This window comes from Citrus clementina, unplaced genomic scaffold (assembly GCF_000493195.1).
Source record: "Citrus clementina cultivar Clemenules unplaced genomic scaffold, Citrus_clementina_v1.0 scaffold_1, whole genome shotgun sequence".
In the NCBI taxonomy this organism is placed as follows: Eukaryota; Viridiplantae; Streptophyta; class Magnoliopsida; order Sapindales; family Rutaceae; genus Citrus; species Citrus x clementina.
This window is the reverse complement of record NW_006263303.1, coordinates 25233836-25255650: the sequence shown is the minus strand read 5'-3', so window position 1 is coordinate 25255650 and position 21815 is coordinate 25233836. Positions and strand designations below refer to the sequence as shown.

Genomic DNA, 21815 nt, shown 5'->3' with positions numbered 1-21815 from the left:
ATTTGTATATCCATGCTTATTTTGTGATAATGAGAACAGAATCTAACAGATTTGTTTTATTTTTTAAAATTTTTTTTCCCACCAAACTTAAATGATTCACACAAAAATAAAATAAAATAATAATGTCCAATATCTTTGAAATTGGGAGGGCGTGCGAAACGAAACGTCAAAACGTGGACGAATGAGAAGATTTGAGGAGGTGCGATGACGACACGTCTCGCAAGTAAACTTGTGGTCCGAGAAGTTTTTTGAGATCTTAACTACACCAACTGTTCTCATGCGGACGTGGCATCGACGAAAGTCTCCGCCGGCCTTGTCTGGTAAGCCTTATCCACTTACCTGGACCCCACAGCTGCATTGTGATTATAAGAATTATTATTATTAATTATCATTTTTTCCTTTTCAAAATTTTTCAGAAAAAAAAAAGAAGAAAATTGCCCAATCGTGTACTTGATAACTTTCGTTGTCCGAATCCCGAAGCTTTGTTCATCATGACTCTTCTTATCCTGATCCCCACAGGGGACACGACATTTCAGGCTCGGCTCGACTCAGCTGAGCCCGACTCGCGTTTCATAACAATATTTATTTATTTATTTATTTCATTTTTTTTTTAATGAGTTGATCATTCAAATAGATTTAGCAACTGATTTTGATATTAAGATAATCATCAGGTTGACAACGAACAATCATGATCTTATCTTGCTGACGGGTGCTAAAAAAATAAGAGAAACCGGATTTAACAAAACAGATAACGAGAACCTAAAAATTATAGTTAAAAATTGTCAATACAAAATTTTCTTTTGTCAATATAAATAATAAAAAATATATAAAAAAGATTGCATTTAACTAAAACAATATGAAATAATATGTTATTATATTAGAAAATTTTCTCGCTTGAAATTTTTAATACAAGTACTACAAAGGTTAACTCCCTTATTTATAGCATAATTTATAAATTATAAAACTTTAGGACATATAATATAATCACAAAACTTCATATGATCATCATTTTTTCACTAAATTTTCATACTTGATAAGCTTGGTCTACCAAACCTTCTTTTCTAAAGGACCAATAAAATAAGCGGGACGCCATGCACCAAACTTATTAATATTGTATTAGTTATTAAAATTTTACAAATTAAAGAGATTAAAATCATACTCAATGCATCTCATATTTGATTAACTAAATTAACCTATCATAAGGGTGAATAGCCATCAATATCTCAACATTTCCAAATTTTATTATATTTGGTAATTCAAAGTAAAATAGCATAAATTTCAGTCCGCTTAAGGGGTGAAAATTACTACGTTTGCTAAATATTTTGCAGAAAATATTATCCATTCATCTTGCAGTCTTGTCGGCTTTAATTGAGCGGCTGGCTGAGGAATCAAGCTGGTGTTGGTTTAGGATACTACGTCGTATCATCGAGGCAAAACCAGAATCAACTAGGATCCGCCAAGTGGGACCCACATGTTTCCCGCAATCGGGAATCATACGACCACGTGGATTAGTAGTTGAAATTCGATCCGCATAAACGACCCGACTCAATTTCAAAAATTTTCCTCTTCACGTGGCGATGAGTCACACTCACGTAGCGAGAGGTCACCACTCACCACCTCGGAGCTCCTCTACTCGCGGTTGTGTGTGATAAAATTCGTACTCGCTCTCTTAAGCGGCACGCCAGTTTCTGCCACGTGCTGCAAAATATATTTGACAGAAAGAATAAAGATAGCGACACCAAAATGCCCCCAGATGAGGAAGCATTAAAAATGCATTTCAAACCAACTAAGGATATGCTCTTGTAAATTCGGGGTCTATTATTTCGCTTCTTCATAAAGAATGTGCATAACTTTATATCTGATGGTTACGTTACGTGTCACCTACAATTTAAAGAGTCACTTTTTTTATTTATTTATTATGAATCTCTTATTTTATTAAATAAAAGATAAATTGAGAAAAAAATACACACACTCTAATATATGGTGAGTTTGAGATTGAGGTACTGTAACTCTTAAAGTATAGCTGCTGTAAAAAAAAATTGTGACTATGAAATAAAAATTAATAATATGTAGTAAATATAAATTTTAAATAATAATTTTGATAAAATTATTAAAAATATAATAAAATTTCTATTATACAAGTGAAAAATCATATAAACATAACTTCCAAGCTACAACAGCTAGTGTTTACCAAATACTTTAGTGCTATAACTTAAACTAATGTTTACCAAATACTTTAGGACTATAACTTAAAAGATACAGCTATCCAACCTCAATCCCAAACGCACCCATAATATATTTTATTTTATTACTTTAATATATATATATATATATCCATATACTCTTAATTTAAATTGTAAAAAGCATATGAAATTATTTAAAAATAAATAGCGATTTGGTTGACAACCACTCTGTCTCTCACACTCTACTAATATGTGGCTGTGGGACTCAATTTTTTTCTTTCTTTAAAAATTTAATACTGATCTCTCTCTCCTCCCCCCCCCTCCTTTGTTTTTTCTCTCCAAATTAATTAAGCTACATCAAGACATGTTACGCATACTCCTACTATTTTCAGGCTGAGGAATATTTGAAATTCTAGGTTTCAATATGATTGAATTTAGATAGTTTTAGTTGAGCGACATTTCGGAGTACTGTCTTAGACTTTAACTGCATGTGCTATATTATATATAGATAATTGTTATACGGCATCTTATCCGTTAGTCTATGATTATTGTACAATACTGTTTGCATTATAACACATGCTTCACCGGTCACTAGCAAGTGGTGTGTGTGTGTGTGTGATAAGATCATATTTATAACGTCCAAATTATTGATGGGGTCAACAATCACGTAAAATGTGTTACAATAATTCTGGTTATAAGTGCTTTCTATTATCGATCTCATTAATTCTTTACTCTCTGTGTGAGTGTTTTGTTTTGCGTTTAATTTTTTTTTTTTTTTTTATCACTACATGCAAGCTAATATTGACTCATATAGATTAATTTGTTATCTCACAATTCGAAAACTAAAATCACATAACAATCATCTAACATCAACCATTTTTATTAGATTGTGTCGTTCATTTCTCAATATTTTTTAATTAATTTTTTAAAATCATCCATTATTTTTCCTTCAATTTAAGCATCCCAACAGCACACAAACATATATATTATCCTAAATCAAGAAGGAATTATGGGATCATGATTCCCTCCTGATCTGGTCACGTCCTAAACAAATAATTCAATTGCTGATTGGTAGTTAATAAATAAAAAAATAAAAAAAGTCAAATCTTATGCATATACTACCACTAAAAGGAACATGACAAAAGATCTTTAAAATCTCAATAGAGCTCAGATCAGAAGAGAATCCTATTCTAAAATTATGATCTTGTATGATGAAAATCTAAACCAATACATATCGTAACAATTTTTCGCATTAAATATTGAAGACCGACTGTCTCATTAATTAAACAAATAAAATTCGAAACTTTGTATACCACTCTGTGTTTCAAACTACAAGAATATATAAACATGGGGGTAATACAAGTATCTAAACACTCATACTAGTCTGTCAAATTTAATCCCATCTCTAAAATCAGTGGATCATATATAATCTAGCATGAATTAAATCGTTACGAGAGACTAAAATTATACAGCACAAAAACGCTGAGATTACCGAAACTAAAGAGACCTGTTGTAAGCACGCAACGCAAAGTTGACGTGCCAATCGAATCGATCGATCGATCATCAATTGTAACGCTAAACGACGACGATGACAATGATGATGATGATGATGATGATGATTTTAGTTAGACAAGGGATGAGACGCGAGTTTTGCAAGAACACCAATTGCTAAGGAGTTGACGTAAGTGCATGGCTCAGTCATCGGCCCATCCCAACGTTCGTCGTTGAAGTTATCGTGTTTGTCGGGTCCCCCAACGATGGCTCCGGTTAGCTCATTAGGGTTGGGCATATTTTTTAGGAAAAAGTTCACAAAGCTCATGGGACAGCTCACTCCGGAGTTCACGTTCTCCAGTGGGACCGAAGCCCCACGGTGGTGGGCACGGGTCGGCGGGTCCTTGCCAAACCCTACCATGTACGATCTTCCTCTAGGGTTTGCCCCTAGTAAGTAATCCATCTGTATATAAAGCGAACGTGTGTATGCGTTAAGATATGATTGGATGGAGTACAAATGACGTGGTGTGCACTGCTCGCTCCATTACATGTACTGATTTATACATACCTGCTTCTTGGCGAAAGCCATGAGTTGGGAAGAACCGAATTGTTGGCCTCCACAAGTGATCTTTTGATTATGTTTGGCAAGCACATCAGCGTAGATACTGAAGAGGAGTGCTGTGCCGGTAACGTATTGAGCGTTGGCACCGTCTCTGTAGTGAATCAAACCACCTGAAACCAAAGATATTTTCGTTAATTACTAGTATTAGTTTACTAATTAATTAATTTTACAATCCCGTCAACAAGTGACCTGCCAAGTGCTACATACATATAGAATCGGTCATCGCAATTATGTTAAAATGGTAGCATGCATGCGTATCACAGAGAAAAGAGAAAGAGATTACCTGGAGTCATGTAAACTTGGTGATATGGGCTCTCAGGAAGAACTGAGCAAACATAACTGTCAGCTTGGTTCTTGAAGTTGGCTAAGGCCTGGTCTCCTGATTCGAAAAACATCTGTATTTGCAAGAATAGAAATAAAGAATTGGAGATTCAGCGTCAACACATAATTAATACACATATGACTCGAAACATTATTGAGTTGTTGTTGTTGTACAGCTGATGAGATATCTCCAATGCGAACAGATAAAAATTTTCTCACAAGAGAGTCTTGATCGATGGCAGTTTATTTAGAGAGGCAAAACTAATTAATTACCTCAGAGAGAAGGATTTGGGCACCAGCATATTTAAGATCCCAGCTAAACTCAGCAACTATGGCACTGATGGAATCTTCTTTGATGTATTCTAAATATGTAGGATTCCTAGTGGCCATGTATAGCCATGTTGCAGCCCACAACAGCTCATCCTGAATTAATGCATCGATTCAAGTACTCCATCACTTATCCAACATTGAATTAATTTGACTATATGTTTCATTTCATGATTAGCATTTGAAAACGTCGATAGTAATTGAGAGAGTAAGTGTGCTTACATTATAGCCCGAGTAAGAGCAATAGAAGGGGCATTCTCCATCGTAAGTTCCTTTATGAGAATTAGCAAAATGAAATAGCTGCCAAAATAGAAAAAAGTCATTAAAGAGAAAGAAAAATAAACATGTTAAAACACATCCAATTCGGCAAGGAAGTGGTACCGGGAAAACTAAGAAAATAATAACCTATGATTAGAGTGGATTTGCAAAAATAATTTTTTTTTTTTTCTCTTTATTAGCTACAAAATAGACATTTTAGACATAAATGCTTCTAAATAATCTTTTGCGCTGAACAAATTATGCACGAGAGATCAACACGGCGCAAACAAGGCGCCATGTCGATCATTTTTATTTTTTATCCTTTTTTTTCCTCTCACCAACTAAAGCAAGAAAAGTGATAAGAGGGTGCTAACGTACCAATTTGGCTTTATTGAGGAGACGACGGGAATAAGGACGGTCTACACCTCTAAAGACAATGGAAGCAGAAGCCATAGCCGCAGCTGTTTCGGCTGCAATCTCTGTGCCAGGAGTTTTGGAATCAATCATTAACACTGTTCTTGGCGTCTTCATCTCTTCTGGTCTCGCCCAGCATTGATGATCCTGCACTGGGTCTCCCACCTTCATAACCAGCACAGACAATCATCACTTAAAATTTAACTACAGGTATTAAAGTCTCTGACGCCATGGAGGTAAGTGATAAAAGCGGGGAACATTACATGGCCTTACCTGAACATACAATTTGTTCTTTCTAGAGCTGGTTTTGAGGAAATAATCTGTGCCCCAACGTATAGCATCCATCACGTTTTGCAATTCTCCAGCGGATTTTAACTCTTGATGATAATACAGGGCACTCAAAGACAGGGTAGAGATTGTAAAAGCCATAGGTAATCCATACTTAACATTATCTCCGGCGTCATAGTATCCTCCAACGAGATCCACCTATATTTTATTAATTGTACACAAAAATTAAAAAAACAAACCAATGCAGCAAAACATTCATAATGTTTTAAACCAATCACGTTGTTGGAGTTTTTAAGAGTGTACATTTGCTTGTTTGCCATCCTCAAGGCCGGAATCGCCTCTCCAAGCCGGCCTGTGCCGCGGAGGGAGCCTCCCTGATCTCTGTGCCTCGAGGAAAATGATTGATTTTCCGAGAGCATCTTTGTAGTCGAAATCTGCGTTTGCGTAAACGGTGAACAAAAGCCCTTGGAAGAAAGCCGGCCATGTCAGGGCGATCATGGCCATTGATGCTTTTGCGAAGGTCCCCATAGCCATATTATAGTGTAATTAAGTTCAGCAATTACAAAGATTTCTTGAGATATTCGAAGAATTTTTATAGGCAAGTGATACTATATGTCTTCGGTTTTTTTATTTTTTTTTTCTCTTTATTTTGGGGGGTGCTGAACTTGTTTTTGGGTTTAGATTTCAGTGGAGGGAGAGCTGATGAAAGAGTTGGTTATTTACTACCGGTGGCTCTCTATATGTACATATATTCGGGGCATAAGTTCCTTTTGGTGGCTCGAGTTTTGGTAGCCTTTTTTAGTTAATATTTTTTTAATGTTCAAATTAAGATAAGGACTTGTATTCGAGGCATCTAATGGTTTATACAAAAGTGCCTAATTAAACTTCTGGTTCTCAAGTAAAAGGGGATTAAATTAGCCAGTCTCGTTCTTACTCTTACGCACGTAACTAACCACCAAGGCTAGTTTGCCAATTTTGGATAAATTGTTTTATGGTTATGGATACCAGTTATCACAACGATTTATTAGTTAATTAAGCAGCATCGTTTGTCAATACAAGTGATATTAAAGAGTTTTGTTATGTTTTAATTATTGTTTAATTATGGGTGGGATTCAATTCCAAAACATCTTATACCGCTACTGATTTTTAAACGACCATATCATCAGTACGTGGTTATTAATTTAATTTGTTATTTGAGAGAAAATAACATGTAATTTTAGCATCTGGAGTAACAGCGATAAGTTTTATTGATACATGAGTCACTTGCATATTGCCTAGAGACTACAATTCTGTTTAGGGGCTTGTTAATTTGTAAGACTTGGACTATTGAAATGAGATTAGGATCCTCTGTTGATATGATATTTATATGAGCAAGTGATATTAATATGATTGGTGGTTAATAATAAATGAAAAATAAAAAAGTAATTAAATCTTAATTATTCACTAATACTAAACACACATGTGGTACAAAATTTATAAAAAAATAAGGAGTGCTCGAATCATGAGAGGATCTCAATCCAGTGAAATGATATGCTTTTAGCATGAAAGAGATCAATGACGTGGGGGAAACAATTGCAAGCTCGTCTATTCAAAACACTGCATCCTGTTAATCATCGATATCTTCATTAGAATGACAGGTAGACACAATGTGGACAACACTCGAAAATACCAATTAATACTCTTACCAATTAGTTTTCAATAACAACTCTTTTTCAGTTGATAATAGGATTCTGAATTTTAAATTCAGGAAGGTAGGTGTTAAAAAAAATTTATTTAGACTTTGTCCAGTTTTATTTTTCTTTTTTCTTTTTTAAAAAAAAAAACAACTATAAATATGAAGTTAGAGCCACTAAAAATTTGACCTAATGATGAACTTGTGCTTTCACCTTGGCTGAGAAGGCATGAATTTGAATCTCACAAAAATTCAAATATTTCTTTCCCCAGAAATGTGAAGGAAGTAATTTTTTTTTCAAATATTAATTGGAGAAAATTTCTAAATTAGTATTAATAGACCTTTGAGTTATACTATAAGGGGCTGTTTGATTGCTGTTAAAATCTTAGGAGAAAATCAAAATGATACTAATTTGGCGTTTGGAGCAAAAAATAAAGATAGGATGAGCAATCTCAGCCTCAGGGTCCACCATTAATCCAATGAATACTTGCAAAATCTATCCTACAAGAACCGTTGGGATAAAATTTTGAAACCCAAAATTTTATCCTACTTATTGAAAAGGATCAGGGAAAACGAAAATCTCTAGTTTTCTCCAATGCCCAAATTGCTCGATCTCTCACTGGAAAACGTGCCTCCATCATCTCTTACCTTTAAATCTTTTTTCAGCTCAATGCAGTATTGTTATGAATCTTCCAAAGTTCTAATTTACAAAATGGAAGAGGACCCATGTGCGAGAAATTGGAAAATGGCTGATTTATTTGGTTTTTTTACATACAAAAGTAAAGTGCTTTAAATTAGATTACATTTCGTAATGCATTAGAATTTTATTTATAACTTTGTTCAGCTTATGATGTTAAAAGTTATAATTTCAAAATACTAAAAAACTAAAAACAACGACCAATGCTCATTGTTTTTAGTTTTTAGCGTAACAATTAGTTTAACATAATTTTGATAAAATTAATTTATAATTTATATTAGTTACTAATCAATTCGATATGTTAAATCATATTTAAATATATAAAAATATTTATAAATATTTAAAAGTAATAATTAAAATTAATTTAAAGGTAATTAATAAGAGCATTAAATATGTAGTAAATTAATTATTGGGTAGTCATAATTATGTTAAACAAATATAAATTAATAAAACTATTTAATTATTCAATTAATTTTTATCAGATATTTTAGGTATATTTTATTTTATCAAAAAGTTAACAAATAGTGTATATATAAAATCAATTATTTACTTGTATTTTTAATTTCCATGATTATTTTTAATATTACATTGGTGATTATTAAATTTAATACAATCAATTATTGTAACAAATTATTAAATAGTTAATTTTATTGAAGTAAATGTACCAATTTAATTAGACTATAAAAACAAAATAAAAATAAATTCAAGTAAATCATGAATAAAATAAATAATTAATTAATTTTTAGGTGACAAACAAAAAATAGTGTTATATATGAAAGAAATATGAATTAATTTTTTTCTCTTATTCTAATCCCATCTAAACCCACTTATAAATTGGGATTGTTAATCCCATGATTTAAGGACTAAATTTAAATTTAATTTTTGCTAATCCAATCCAAGCAAAGTAGCCAAACACGAGATAAAATATATAATCTCAAAATTAATCAAATCTCATACTTAATCCTAAGTTCCTAATTCCCAAATAAGAGTGGGCAAACGGTTCGATATTTTTCGAACCGAACCGAACGGTTTGATATTTTATCGGTTCGGTTCTATAAACAACCGAATAGTTTTAAAACTAATGAATCGATTGAACGGAAAAACCATCTGTTCGGTTTGATTTAATTATAATATATTTAATTAAAAATATATGAACCAAAAAGCAAGTTTCAATTTACACATTTGCACACTGTTCTCAAATCCCTAAATTCCAATTTGCAACTCATCGCCCACGCCTCTCTACCTCCCGTTTCTCCCTCTCCTCACGGCGCAGAACCTCAGCTCAGCCCATCTCGGTTTCTTCCTCGTGAGCGTCTCTCTCCTCGCGTCAGCTTAGCCCTCTCTTCCTCGCGTGCACAGCGCCCAGCACAGCCCCTCTCTTGCTCGCGTGCACGGCCTCCTAACGCAGCCCCTCAGCAGCGGCACAGCCCCTCCCCTCAAGCACGGTGACGCCGTCGTTAGCCCCTCACACACGGTCATCTTTGGTGTTGCAGCTTACAGGTGTCTTTTTTTTAAAAAAAATTTATGCCATTGCCCGTGTGTTTGTACAAAGTTTATACTCTTTAGTTTTTGTTAGTCTTACTGTGTTAGTGATTGATTTTGTGGACTGCTGATGTATATAATATACTTGTTGGTGGAGTTAAAAATGGTGGGGAGATATAGTGGTTGTGGTTTGTGGCAGTGAAATGGTTGTATTGTATATTGCGGCCGAGAATTGAAAAATTGAAAACATCCAAATGTACCATGCTTCTATCAATGAAATTGTTATTTAATTTATTTGGCATAATGATTGACGACTTAATTAGTTTTAATTAGTTTCGTGAGGTTGCAATTTGATATTGGCAATTTGGCATGGATATTTTAAATTAAATTAATAATTATTGGAAGTAAATTATGATATGTTAGCCTAATTTGTTAAATTAAATTAAATTAAATTATAATTTGTTGGCTAGTGGTTAAATTAAGTTTTATTGATCTTTTTGGCATGGATGTTTTAAATTAAATTAACAATTATTGGAAGTAAATTATGATATGTTGGCTTAACTTGTTAAATTAAATTAAATTATAATATGTTGGCTAGTAATTAAATTAAATTTAATTGATCTTTTTGCAATGGACATTTTAAATTAAATTAACAATTATGTGTGTAGAGTATAGTTGGTACTTGGTAGTTAATGGAAGTGTAAATTGTAAAATTAAGTGAAATTAGGTAGAAAGTATAAAATCTGATAATATCAGGGTAAAGCTGTAAAATTAAGAAAATGAAAAATTCTAACTGAACCGAACCGAAACTGAAATATTTCGGTTCGGTTCCTAAATTCAGTTTGAGTTTGGTTCATCATCTTAAGAACCGATCGGTTTCCGAACCGAACCGACTATTGCCCACCCCTACTCCCAAACATAACCTAATAGTTTATTTTGTTTTAATTTCTTTTCTATTAATATTAGGTTTTCTTATTTTAATTATGAATTAATGTTCTTATTAAATTGCAATTAGGATTGTCTTAAACTACTATAAATAAGTAATTCTTATTATGTTTTGAGGGAAACAATCATAAAATTAATTCTAATCTGTTTTAATTCTTCTCCCTTCCCTCTGAATTCTTAAATTCTTCATCTATTTCCCTCTTAATTCTCTAATCAAAACCTTGGAATCCTAACACCTAGGCACTGCCCTTAAGAAACCTTGTTCTTCATTCATCAGGAAACACAATTAATTAACAGAACAAGAAGATGAACAATCCTATCCACAACGAAGTCGAAGACGACCAACGGGAGGTTTTTCTTGATGAATCTGACATTATCCACGAGGTTACAGTAGATGATGAAGGTTATTTATTTTCTCCCTTTCAATTTATAGTTATTTAAATAAATACTTGACGATGAACCCAAAAAAAAAGTTGCCAGTTTTTATGAGAATCTTTTTTTTTTTAATTTCTTTTTAATAATGTATGAGAAGAGTTTAACAATTCATTTATTATAGACACTCAAAACTCACAATATTCTTTGTATGGATTCAGATCTTCCTGATGTCGATGATGATGATGATCCAGGTTCAGATGCTGAAAACACTGGTATGAATTCTATTCTAAACTTGACCTGCATTAAACGGTTTTGTCCCCGTAAATCTGAAATGATGAGTAAATATAGAAAATTCTCTTCCAGAATTGAGACAGTTCAGCTAATTGTTTTATCTAATATTTTTTGTTTTCAGAGCAACCTGATGATTCAACACACATATTCTCTGGTCATTCTGGTGAGAATGCTTCAGGCTTTTGCTTTAACTGATTCAGAATTATCATTTTTATTCGTTCCACTTTTATAAAAATTGACAAGTTTTATGCTTGAATGAATGTATCGAATGTTACAGATGATAATATGGTGTAAATGGGAGTAGAATATTAACTGTGAGCCCCTCTCTCTGTGTGCCCAAGCTTCCCCCCCCCCCCCCCCCCCTCGCCCCTTTTAATTTTTGTTATGGAGTTCATTTAGCTCAAGTCGAACAGATTGATGAGTGTTTCTTGAAAGTATACCCTCTGTTATATCATTAGTGATAATTTTGTCATGCAATATTTTCTTCTTTTGCTTTGTGCAGATGAAGTTTATTCTGTTGCATGCAGCCCGACGGATGCTACATTAGTGGCAACTGGAGGTGGAGATGACAAAGGGTTTTTTTGGAGGATTAATCAAGGAGATTGGGCTTCTGAGATCCAAGGTAAATTCAAACTTTAAAAAGTTACATAATATATTACCTATTTACTCTCTTCCACATAATCATTTTTTGCTATAAAGCTTTTCTTATTAAGACCATATTTGGTTTCTCTAACTGGCAGCTAAAATGATAAGTTATGCACATGTTATTACCTTTTCCATTGTCACTTATTTCTCATCTGATGCTCTTGTTAATTGCTACACAGGTCACAAGGATTCGGTTTCTAGTTTGGCTTTTAGTATGGACGGACAGCTCCTTGCTTCGGGAGGGTTAGATGGACTTGTTCAAATCTGGGATCCATCGTCAGGAAATCTCAAATGCACTCTTGAAGGTCCTGGAGGAGGCGTTGAGGTGAGATCATTAAAGTTTTCAGTGAAACTATTTCTGCCTCATTATTTTGAGAATGAAGTACTAAATATATCATATGACTTCTCAGTGGGTCAGTTGGCATCCAAGAGGACATATAGTGTTGGCTGGTTCTGAGGATTCCACTGTCTGGATGTGGAATGCTGATAGAGCTGCCTATCTTAATATGTTTTCAGGTCATGGTAGTAGCGTGACTTGTGGTGATTTTACCCCTGATGGTACTAACAACTCCCAATCTATCTTTCTATGTAACTGTTATGTGTTTTATTCATTTTAGTTTTTAACTTTATGTACCTTTTGTTCGTTGCTTAAGGTAAAACAATCTGCACTGGTTCAGATGATGCGACTTTGAGGGTATGGAATCCAAAAAGTGGGGAAAATATTCATGTCATAAGAGGTATCACTTTGGATTTTAGTTTGAAATGTTCTTTAAATTTGAAGAATGAAGTAAATGAAGAAATTGTAAACTTATATTAAAATTTTGATCACATTTACCTGCTCAGTGCTTTTACAAATATGAAGTTCAAAATGTTTTATTTGAACATTTTCCCCCCAGTACCAAACACCTCTTAGTGATTGATGCGTAGTCTTTAAAAGTGAAGTCTAGATGAACAGTCTTCTTTGGACTTCTTTTAACAAATGCTTTCTCTATAGGTCATCCATATCACACGGAGGGGCTGACATGCTTGACAATAAGTGCTGATTCAACCCTTGCTCTTAGTGGTTCAAAGGATGGTTCTGTGCACATGGTCAATATAACAACTGGGAAGGTTTGTTGTTTAAACTTTCAATATACATGTGTTGCCTATGATTTAGATTTTGTCTTGTGAGTCTATATTTTTGGGTTTCAAATTTAATATTAGGTGTTAATTTCTTGAGTTGGTCCCTCAAGTTATGTAGTACCGCAATTGTGTGTTATGGTGTTTCTCTTAATCCTCTAGTGGATTTTTTTCCCCTGTTTTTCTCCTTTTGATGAGTCCCTGCATAAAAAGACAAGTGGGCTTTGGTTGTATTTTAACCGAAACTCAAGGACATTAATTAAATTATTGCATTCTGATAACACAGAAGTTTAGGGCACTCTTTTTATTTCAGTGACTCTTTAAAATTCTTCCATCCTTTTTATTCTATAGAGAGGGTCTTTGAACGGAGAAAAAGGGCACTCTTTCAAAAGTTGAAATTTACTCTTATTAATGTTTGTAATTTCAAAATCTCTTATTCCACCAACATAAAGCGAGAGTATATATAATTGAACAGAAAATTCAACGGAAAATTCACTTTAAATTGAAATCAAGATATCTCTTAATACATGCATATGTCTTAAGGATTTTGTGTGGATTGTTTGAAAAATTTCATAAACCAATTAACATGTTTAGGGATGTGATTGATCATTGCCGAGGATTTTCTGTCTTCGACTTTGTTATTGTCTCTCGGAGTATAATTGTTATAACTCACCATGTCAAGAAAAATCATTCATTTAAATAATATTTATGTTTGCTTATACAATGTCATTATATTAATTCTGGTTGATGTGCTTATTTTCAATCAATAAGCTGGCTGTAATAAACTTTCCTGCGACATGAACAGGTTGTGAGTTCTCTAGTTTCTCATACAGATTCCATTGAATGTATTGGATTTTCCCGAAGGTATGTTGATTTATCATTAATTCTCTGTCTCTCCCTCGCACCAAATTCGACAGGAATTTACTATTGGATAGGCTGTCTTCACTGTTTATATTTACACAAAAGAAGAAAGCCTGATAAAAAAATAAATTAAAAAACTAGTGTATGCATGCACAATCACATTACTATGTTTCTGCAGTGAATAAACTTTGTTCAACTTGGATGACACTTTTCCATGGCAGCTCCCCCTGGGCTGCAACGGGAAGCATGGATCAAAAACTTATTATCTGGGATCTGCAGCATTCATTGCCTCGCTCCACTTGCGACCATGAGGTCTGTTTTTATTTTGTTTTCAATGAAACTTACTCTCCTGGTGTTTACATACCTTTAGATTGATCACCATTTTGCATGCTGTTAACTTCTGGTGCGTGAGTGAGAAACACTTGGAATTTAAGATGACGTCCTTGATTTAATCAAATGAACTTTGTTTTTGTTGACAGGATGGAGTGACTTGCTTGATGTGGCTTGGCACATCTAAGTACGTAGTCACAGGTTGTGTTGATGGCAAAGTAAGAGTTTGGGATAGTCTTTCTGGTGACTGTGTACGAACATTTAGCGGGCACAGGGATGCCATTCAAGCCATTTCTGTATCTGCTCATCAAGATTTTCTTGTTTCGGTTTCACTTGATGGGACGGCCAGAGTCTTTGAGATTGCAGACTTTAAATGAGCAAGCAAGCTCCTTTCATTTTTGATCGAGTAGATTATTGTAACTAATGTTATCAGTTACTATAGAGATATCTTATCGTGACAGTGTTCACCAGTTGTAGAAAGTTTTCTCTGCCCAATTTTTTTTTTTTTTTTTCTAATTCTCGAAACACTGATATGTATTCAATTTGAATTCAGTGGCTCTTGCACTTTAATTAAAGTGTAGAATCTCTAATTAGAATCTATAAAAAATATATAGATTAGAAATATATGCGTATTTATAATCAGTCGACCTAATTCTCCTTATTTGACTGAAGGAAGAAATTCGAGGGACGGAGAAAATCTGAATTCCCAGAGCTTCAAGCTTGCAACAAAATCTTAAACACACGTCACGTACAGTGAAATAACACTCAAGTGTAATAGTATCAAACTTGCCCATATTTCTCCGAAAGAATCCAGAAACAAGAACTCACGTAGTATCTTTTCCAATGTCCTGGATTTTGTTAACTTTTCACCTCAATAACTTTTGATGATTAGATTTTGTTAGCTTTTCACCTCAATAACTTTTGATGAATAAGTAATACACCCACTAATATTTCATACTTGTAACAATTTCTTGAGCAATTATTATGTTATTGCTTCTTTTTTGGTTCAACATAACATTTTGCCAAAAGAACAAGAATTTGCACAAAGCTGCATTTAATGAAGATGATTATTTAAGGGGATCAAAACATGTCTTATCTTCTATGAGTACAAAGAATTAAATGAAGAAAATATGTAACTGGGGCAGCTATTCAGCTGATGCTAATTCCACACAGCTACAAAGAATATGGACGAGTACTATCCTATTGATTATTGATCCCCACCACGCCCTTACAAAGTTTGCAGCAAACTTGGATTGTCGGTGCTGCTAAAAAAATAGGGGTGCAGTTAAAAGTACAGTTACACAAGGATACCAAGTTCGGAGCACCAACAATCATTTGTCCCGATAAAATGTGAGACAATGGAGGTGGGAAATGAACCAGCTTAGCACGTCTTTATCATACTCGCAACGTTTTTGCCAATCTCTTCTTTTGTTTGCTCAGACACAGGAGCTGTTCCGATATACATGTCAAAGAAAGCCCCTGAAGTAAAATTATGCATTAGTGTACTAAATAATCCCTATTAAACTCGCAGCCCTAAGTTAATGCACTTGGAATTATTTCTTTGATTCACAGGTTGAAACATGTAAGAAAATAACAAACTTTAAACAAGCATTTAACTTACTACATAGATCCTTGCTATGGACTGCACCTATCTGGTTTCCTCCAACTGCACAATAATATTTTTGGCACTGTTAAGTTGGAAATATGTAATTTACAAAGAAATTGAAAATAATTTTGCACATTCATTCCTCATCTGAGGAGCGTATTAGCAGCAAGATGACCCAAAAAGGTGCTTTTTTTTCCTTTTTGGTAAGGAAACAAATATATTATGGCATAAAATATACATTCAAAATTTTGTAAACTAACTACTCACTTTCCGTAATTAGTTGTCCAGCGGCTGTGCGTCTAAAATTAATTACTGTTCCCTGCAGAATCCCAAGAAAGTTGATGTCATTCAGTGTTATATAAATTTAGAGAAACAGATTCCAAAGTAGGAAAAGAAAAAGGCAAAGAGATAGAGAACTGATTAGACTATTACCAGAGGTAATGGAATATCTTTGCTGAAGTAAGAACCAAAACTTTCCAAGCAGTGATAATCAGTGTTTGGATTTGCCTAATATAAGCAAGAAAAGTTCCATGAGTCAGTGATATTTGTAGGAACACTAAAGTGATTCCATAAGCCAGATGATTTACCTTTTCTAGACGAGCACGAAGGGATTTCTCAAAGACACTGCAATAAAAATAAAGCAAATGAATGAGAAACTTTAAAACTTAATTCCATCAATTATGCATATTCGAGATAAGACTGTCAAAAAGTGAAGTTAAAATTGAAATCCACAAATCAATCAGACATCCAGCCAAATACAACCCATCTTGATACCGAACCAAACCTAGCCATTCTGACCGAGGTAAACATTGACAATAAAACAAATTGAGATTCTGACCTGGACAATTTCATTGCCCAATGAAAAAAGAGAGTTCAATAGTCTCCTCATGATCCAAGAGTCTATATCTGTCTATTCATATTAACAATACAAATCAGCTCCACAGCAAGTGAAGCTTGAAACCATTAATAAAGATCTCTGATGAGAGAAAACTTTCAAGCAAATACGTTCCCAAGCCTTAGTTTGTGAGACACTATACAGACTATTGTCTATCCATTATACTGTCTATGCACAGTCAGAGATATAAAGACCCACTAAGATTACAGAGCGCACGTAAAAGAAAGTAAGCTTACTCCTTCACAGCGTTGACTTTCATCCCATTGCAATTAATTACTAGCCTCACAGTCATGTCAATATCCTCCCTGCAGCAACCACATACCAAAATTCCGTAAGTGAACATAATCAGAAGTACATCAAACTCGGAAAAAACTAGTGGCAGAGCCATAAAGCATCAGGAGTTTTTCTAGCTTCATGACTGCAAGCAAACAACTACTATACAAACTAAGTCTTGCTTAAGAACACCTTGCTGATAGAAAAATAATAATTTCATAAATAAGCTATGTGTTAGGCATAACCATCACTTATATACCTGAGAAGATCCTCATAAAAACCACCACATTTGTTCAGCTCAGCAACTGAAATAGATGCATATTTTGGACCCAATTTCTCACAGACAGAGCGGGGATGAACATCTGCAAGAGAAATCAAGAATGGCTTGATGGATGGATGACAAATTTGAAGTTAATGGCACAACATGAGAAGCATCAACTAAGATCCAAAAAATAAATACTTACAGAAAGCAAATGCATAAACCTTGAGGGACTTGATTTTAACTATTTTTATAGTTCTGGATCCAGTTCCAACAAGAACCTGAACATGTGAAAGTTATATGAATCAATGGAAAACACTATCAAAGATGAGACAAACAGCACAGGTAAAACAACAAGTTCTTGAAAATGCATGCAAAATTGTAGATGTTATAATAACACTTACACCCAGAAGTAGAAAAATGTGCAAAATAAGTATTACACAAAAACTAGCTGCACAATTTTCTGCCTCATCCATTACTATATTCTTTACCTACAGGTAACAATCTATGTAAGCAACAGACAGAGCTGGTCTAAATCAAAATACAAGCTGTGTTTAATATCCCCTTTTCACTTTTCTTGCAAAGTTGCAATGTGTACGTTTAAGCATTCAGGTGCAACCATTGCAGGAACCAAAGGTTGTAATTTAGAAATATGGTCTGATTCTGAATGGTTAAGCACCCTATCTACATCGCTTTCTCAAAAATCAATTGACTACCAGAACACAAATGCTAAATACTAAAACATCACTACATAAAACGGTTGATAATTAAAAAGATGGTTTGATTTTGAAGTGGAACAACATAAAATGCCTCTCATAACTTTTACGTCCAAAGTTTGAAAATTGATAAATGTGTGCTTTCCCATGCAATTAGATCTTCAGCTTTGCAATTGGGCAAAAGACTACGCATTTAAGTTTAAGTTCCAACATACATTCCATAAAGTACAGGGAAATTTTTCAGGGTAGTAGCATGGCAAAGCAGTTGAAACACAGCAATAAATCAAATGACACAGCAAATGCCTGCAGGCAGATGAACTAATAGAAGACTAAAGAACAAATGCATAAGTTGTAAATAGTTGGTGTACTGGGTGTGAGAGGAAGAGTAACCCACGATGAGAGCAAAGGATTTTGTTGTTTACCTCAGATGTTGAACTGGAATAATTTTCTCCGTCTATTACGTTGTCCAATATCATAGGAAATTCTATGCCTGTTCTGGGCTCCACAGCATGTCTTGTCCTACTCAAGTCGGGAAAAGACAAAGCACCACATCGATGGGACTCAACCTCACAAGGACTGCGACCCATGCTTTCATGCATTTGTATTTCAGCATTGTCTAGTGGAACGGCCAGTACCTTTGAAGATCTGAGCCACATTATCACTAAAACAAATAAATAGCAGTGAAACAAGAGACAAGAATTCCATAAAATTGAAGTGAAAAACAATAATAATGATAACAATAAATTTAGTTTGTTATATCAAATGACTTACACATTGTCAAGTGGTGGTATCACAGCAGCAGCTAACGAGAGCACAGAAGATAAATGCAGTTTCCCTCCTTCTCTAAACAGGCGTCTAATAGCAGAACTAGAAACCTTATTGAATACAACTGGACAGGCATATTCACTTTCTGAATTAGAACTGAGATGAAACCCAGTAAGATTATGACCAGTTGAAGTAATTTGCTTAACTTGTGCAGAAGATTTATAGCTTCCAATTTTTGAACCATGCTGATTGCCTGCTATTCTCCTGCTCAAGTTTGAACTCGACCCACTTGTGAACCAAAACAGAAAGGCACCAGTAAACTTTGAAATGCAATTAAAAGCACCTTGAAGCGCTAGACTTCCAGGAACATACGGGTAACTAGACTGGGAAAATAAATGATCCCCTAAACTTCGCGCCAAGAAGAACTCAGTGGGTAAGATGTATGGATCCCCACCATTAAAGTCCATGAAGAACCAATTATTCCCCATATTCTATTGTATGCTAACTAACAATGCCTCAGAGATCACAAAATTTCTTGGATTCAGAAATTGTGTATTACCGTCCAACTCAAAGATAGATACCTGCATGAAATATAACAAAATTTTCACTTACTCAGAAGACCAAAACGGCCTCAACTGCAATTTAAGTTGCCCTGATGAGAAAAGAATTGGGTGTATTAAGCAAATTGATTCTTTGAAAAGAACTGAGTACATATATTGTTAAATTGGCCATATAAAAACAAAAAACTCCTAAGTTCAATAAACTGAATTCAAAGATCTGCAATACAAGCCAATAGTAGATTTGAAATTGGCCGCTTTAAATTTACCAGAAAAAAGAATTATCACGTAAACTAAAATCATCAAATAATCAAACTCACTACGGCGGTAATTATTATGACTTCCAAGCAAAACACTTAAATTCGATGTTTTATCAACATATCTCGTCCATGCAAGACAATGCAACAAGATCAAGAATGACAAAAATAAACGATCACAAAATCAAAATTTGCTTATTTTAACAATATATGAACAAATAAAGAAGCTAAGTTTTATATTTTACCATTATTTTTTAACTTCAAGAACAACCAGAGCAAGCACTAAATTGATTCAAATATAATGAGATCAGCTTAAAAAATCATATTATTTATAAAAGAGAAAAAAAAAAAAGAAATTATCAATTTAAAGCTCCGTTTGTGGCAACAGAAAGAACGTACAAAAATAAATAAAAAGTAAAATTTTTCAAACAGTGTTTCTTTTCGAAAGCACCTTTAAGCACATTCTCTGACCTTCCACGAATTTTCTCAAGAACCAAACAAGAAAGTTAAGTGCCACAAAAAAAAAAAAAGGAACGTACCCGGAAATTCCCACTACCAAGAAAACAAAGGACCGGGGAATTAGAGAGAAAAAGAGAAGAAGAAGGGTTTGATCAAATTAGGTTTTAAATTCAATAATTTTTTTTTTTTGCATTCCAAGAAGTTGGGGGCTTTATTAATATTTTACTTTTGTTCTTTTTAATCAGAGGGAGAGAGTAAAGAGAGAGGCGAGGGAAAGGGAAAGCAATATGCTTGGATTAAGGAATTGGAACAAGTTCTGACGATGGGTCGAAAATCAAATAGTCTGTGTGTCGAGGATAAAAATGGAATTTTGCTAAAAAGATTATAACGATCTAAGTTTTCCCCATTGGGCTAAACGGCGTCACGCTTTTGCCGCGTGCCTTTTGTTGGCGGGGAATATTCAAAGAGCCGTCTGACTTTCTTTTAGTGGTCTTTGTTAAGCACTAAAAATATTTGACGGTGGGCGGCCAGTGCCAATGGCCCAATGCAATTGGACAACTTCGACTTTTGTAACTTGACGATTTTGTCCTCCGATTTCGGAACACGTGTTTAGTTTTTTTCTTTTTTTCCCTGCTTTTTCCACGATATAGGGTCAAAGGCATAGTAATTCTTGGTAGGGAAGTTTTTGGATAAAAACATTTGGGTCCTAAAATTTTACCTTTTCTCTAATAAAGAAATAGTTTTCTATTTAAATCAGATAGATTCATGCCCCTTCGCCATGTTGATTTAAAATAATAATAATAATAGAATGTTGTAAATAATAATGGTTTCACTATTTGTAAGTTTTGAAAAGCAAAGGGAGGTGTCCCCACTTTTATTTATGGATAAAGATTCTTTCCTTACACGAGCACTCATTAAATTTTAAAGATTTTATCTTATATATTTTTAAGTGATAGTATATGGGTAGAATTTAATTTTTTTATTTTATTTATTTATTAACTACCAATCATCTCCATGTATTTTAAAAATCTTATATCATATGTCTTTTATTTATTAACTATTAATCATCCACATATATTTTTACTCAGGAAGAGATCAGATCATAAGAGAATCGTAATCCTTTATTTATACCCTACAAAAATAGAAGGATTGTGTAATAAAAATAAGTTTAGATTGAAATCTTTAAATGCTTTACTTTTTATTCTTTTAGAAAATGATTTAACATTACTGTTTTGTCAAATTACAAGCGTCCAGGCAGGCAAGTTGGGTTCCTACTAATAAAACCAAAGCAAAAGAGAAATGTAACAACGCCTTCTGTGTTTACCACGTTGTCAACTAATAACGCGTGCATAATAACACGATCATCTAAATTAGGAAGCAAAATGAAAAATGCTAATCAAATCGACGAAACTCAAAAGTGAGCAAATTATTAAGAGACTTGTTGTTGTTGCCCCAACGTGAATGCATGTGTTATGCATTTTCGTCGAATTGTGGGAAATATTCACTAAATTGGGCTCATTCTCAGAACAGTATGAACTCCACCTACCATTGGAACTTGGAAGTATTTGCGTTCATTGTAGAAAAATGGACCACCGCCCATTACTTGGGCAAAGTGACCGCCCCCTTTATTTGATTTTGATGTTACATGCACCCTTTTGTCTACTTCCACAAAGTTGACGGTTAAAAAAAAAAAAATTAAAAGAGCTT

The 21815-nt window shown here is 33.9% G+C and overlaps 3 protein-coding genes across 6 annotated transcripts; 1 reads left to right on the top strand and 2 right to left on the bottom strand.

Annotated features, from left to right (window-relative positions):
* Positions 1–3499: 3499 nt before the first annotated feature.
* LOC18055908 (endoglucanase 16) lies at positions 3500–6609 on the bottom strand. Its single transcript, XM_006452918.2, has 8 exons — positions 6208–6609; positions 5890–6102; positions 5581–5781; positions 5167–5244; positions 4891–5040; positions 4580–4691; positions 4243–4406; positions 3500–4137 (listed from the first exon to the last, which is right to left on the bottom strand). Exons 1-8 carry the CDS (start codon positions 6436–6438, stop codon positions 3805–3807), a joined length of 1482 nt encoding a protein of 493 aa, XP_006452981.1. The 5' UTR covers positions 6439–6609; the 3' UTR covers positions 3500–3804.
* Positions 6610–9445: 2836 nt separating this feature from the next.
* LOC18055907 (angio-associated migratory cell protein) lies at positions 9446–14891 on the top strand. Its single transcript, XM_024178131.1, has 12 exons — positions 9446–9773; positions 10978–11103; positions 11294–11347; positions 11488–11529; positions 11869–11988; positions 12191–12336; positions 12422–12569; positions 12665–12748; positions 13006–13121; positions 13936–13994; positions 14213–14303; positions 14471–14891. The coding sequence occupies exons 2-12, from the start codon at positions 11007–11009 to the stop codon at positions 14696–14698; spliced, it is 1185 nt and encodes a 394-aa protein (XP_024033899.1). The 5' UTR covers positions 9446–9773; positions 10978–11006; the 3' UTR covers positions 14699–14891.
* Positions 14892–15374: 483 nt separating this feature from the next.
* LOC18055906 (fatty-acid-binding protein 2) lies at positions 15375–20567 on the bottom strand. 4 transcript variants are annotated; one of them, XM_006452916.2, is made up of 11 exons: positions 20189–20567; positions 18842–19416; positions 18493–18715; positions 17560–17635; positions 17355–17457; positions 17059–17127; positions 16515–16551; positions 16360–16434; positions 16195–16246; positions 15943–15987; positions 15375–15800 (listed from the first exon to the last, which is right to left on the bottom strand). In XM_006452916.2, the coding sequence occupies exons 2-11, from the start codon at positions 19321–19323 to the stop codon at positions 15703–15705; spliced, it is 1260 nt and encodes a 419-aa protein (XP_006452979.1). In that variant the 5' UTR covers positions 19324–19416; positions 20189–20567; the 3' UTR covers positions 15375–15702. The 4 variants fall into 4 exon arrangements, with proteins under 4 accessions (XP_006452979.1, XP_024033855.1, XP_024033854.1 ...); XM_024178087.1 differs by lacking the exon at positions 20189–20567 and adding an exon at positions 20101–20160; XM_024178086.1 differs by lacking the exon at positions 20189–20567 and adding an exon at positions 19895–19963.
* Between the last annotated feature and the right edge of the window lie 1248 nt (positions 20568–21815).

Excerpts from the sequence above, each read along its gene's own strand:
- LOC18055906 (XM_006452916.2), bottom strand. The coding sequence starts at position 19,323 with ATGGGGAATAATTGGTTCTTCATGGACTTTAATGGTGGGGATCCATAC. Across the intron at positions 18,716-18,841 it reads ATACCACCACTTGACAATGT|ATCTTCAAAGGTACTGGCCG; the intron begins GTAAGTCATTTG and ends AATGTGGCTCAG. Across the intron at positions 17,458-17,559 it reads GGTTTATGCATTTGCTTTCT|ATGTTCATCCCCGCTCTGTC; the intron begins GTAAGTATTTAT and ends TTTCTCTTGCAG.
- LOC18055908 (XM_006452918.2), bottom strand. The coding sequence starts at position 6,438 with ATGGCTATGGGGACCTTCGCAAAAGCATCAATGGCCATGATCGCCCTG. Across the intron at positions 4,407-4,579 it reads CCAAGTTTACATGACTCCAG|GTGGTTTGATTCACTACAGA; the intron begins GTAATCTCTTTC and ends CTTTGGTTTCAG. Across the intron at positions 4,138-4,242 it reads TGGCTTTCGCCAAGAAGCAG|ATGGATTACTTACTAGGGGC; the intron begins GTATGTATAAAT and ends CTTTATATACAG.
- LOC18055907 (XM_024178131.1), top strand. The coding sequence starts at position 11,007 with ATGAACAATCCTATCCACAACGAAGTCGAAGACGACCAACGGGAGGTT. Across the intron at positions 11,348-11,487 it reads TTCAGATGCTGAAAACACTG|AGCAACCTGATGATTCAACA; the intron begins GTATGAATTCTA and ends TTTTGTTTTCAG. Across the intron at positions 11,530-11,868 it reads CATATTCTCTGGTCATTCTG|ATGAAGTTTATTCTGTTGCA; the intron begins GTGAGAATGCTT and ends TGCTTTGTGCAG.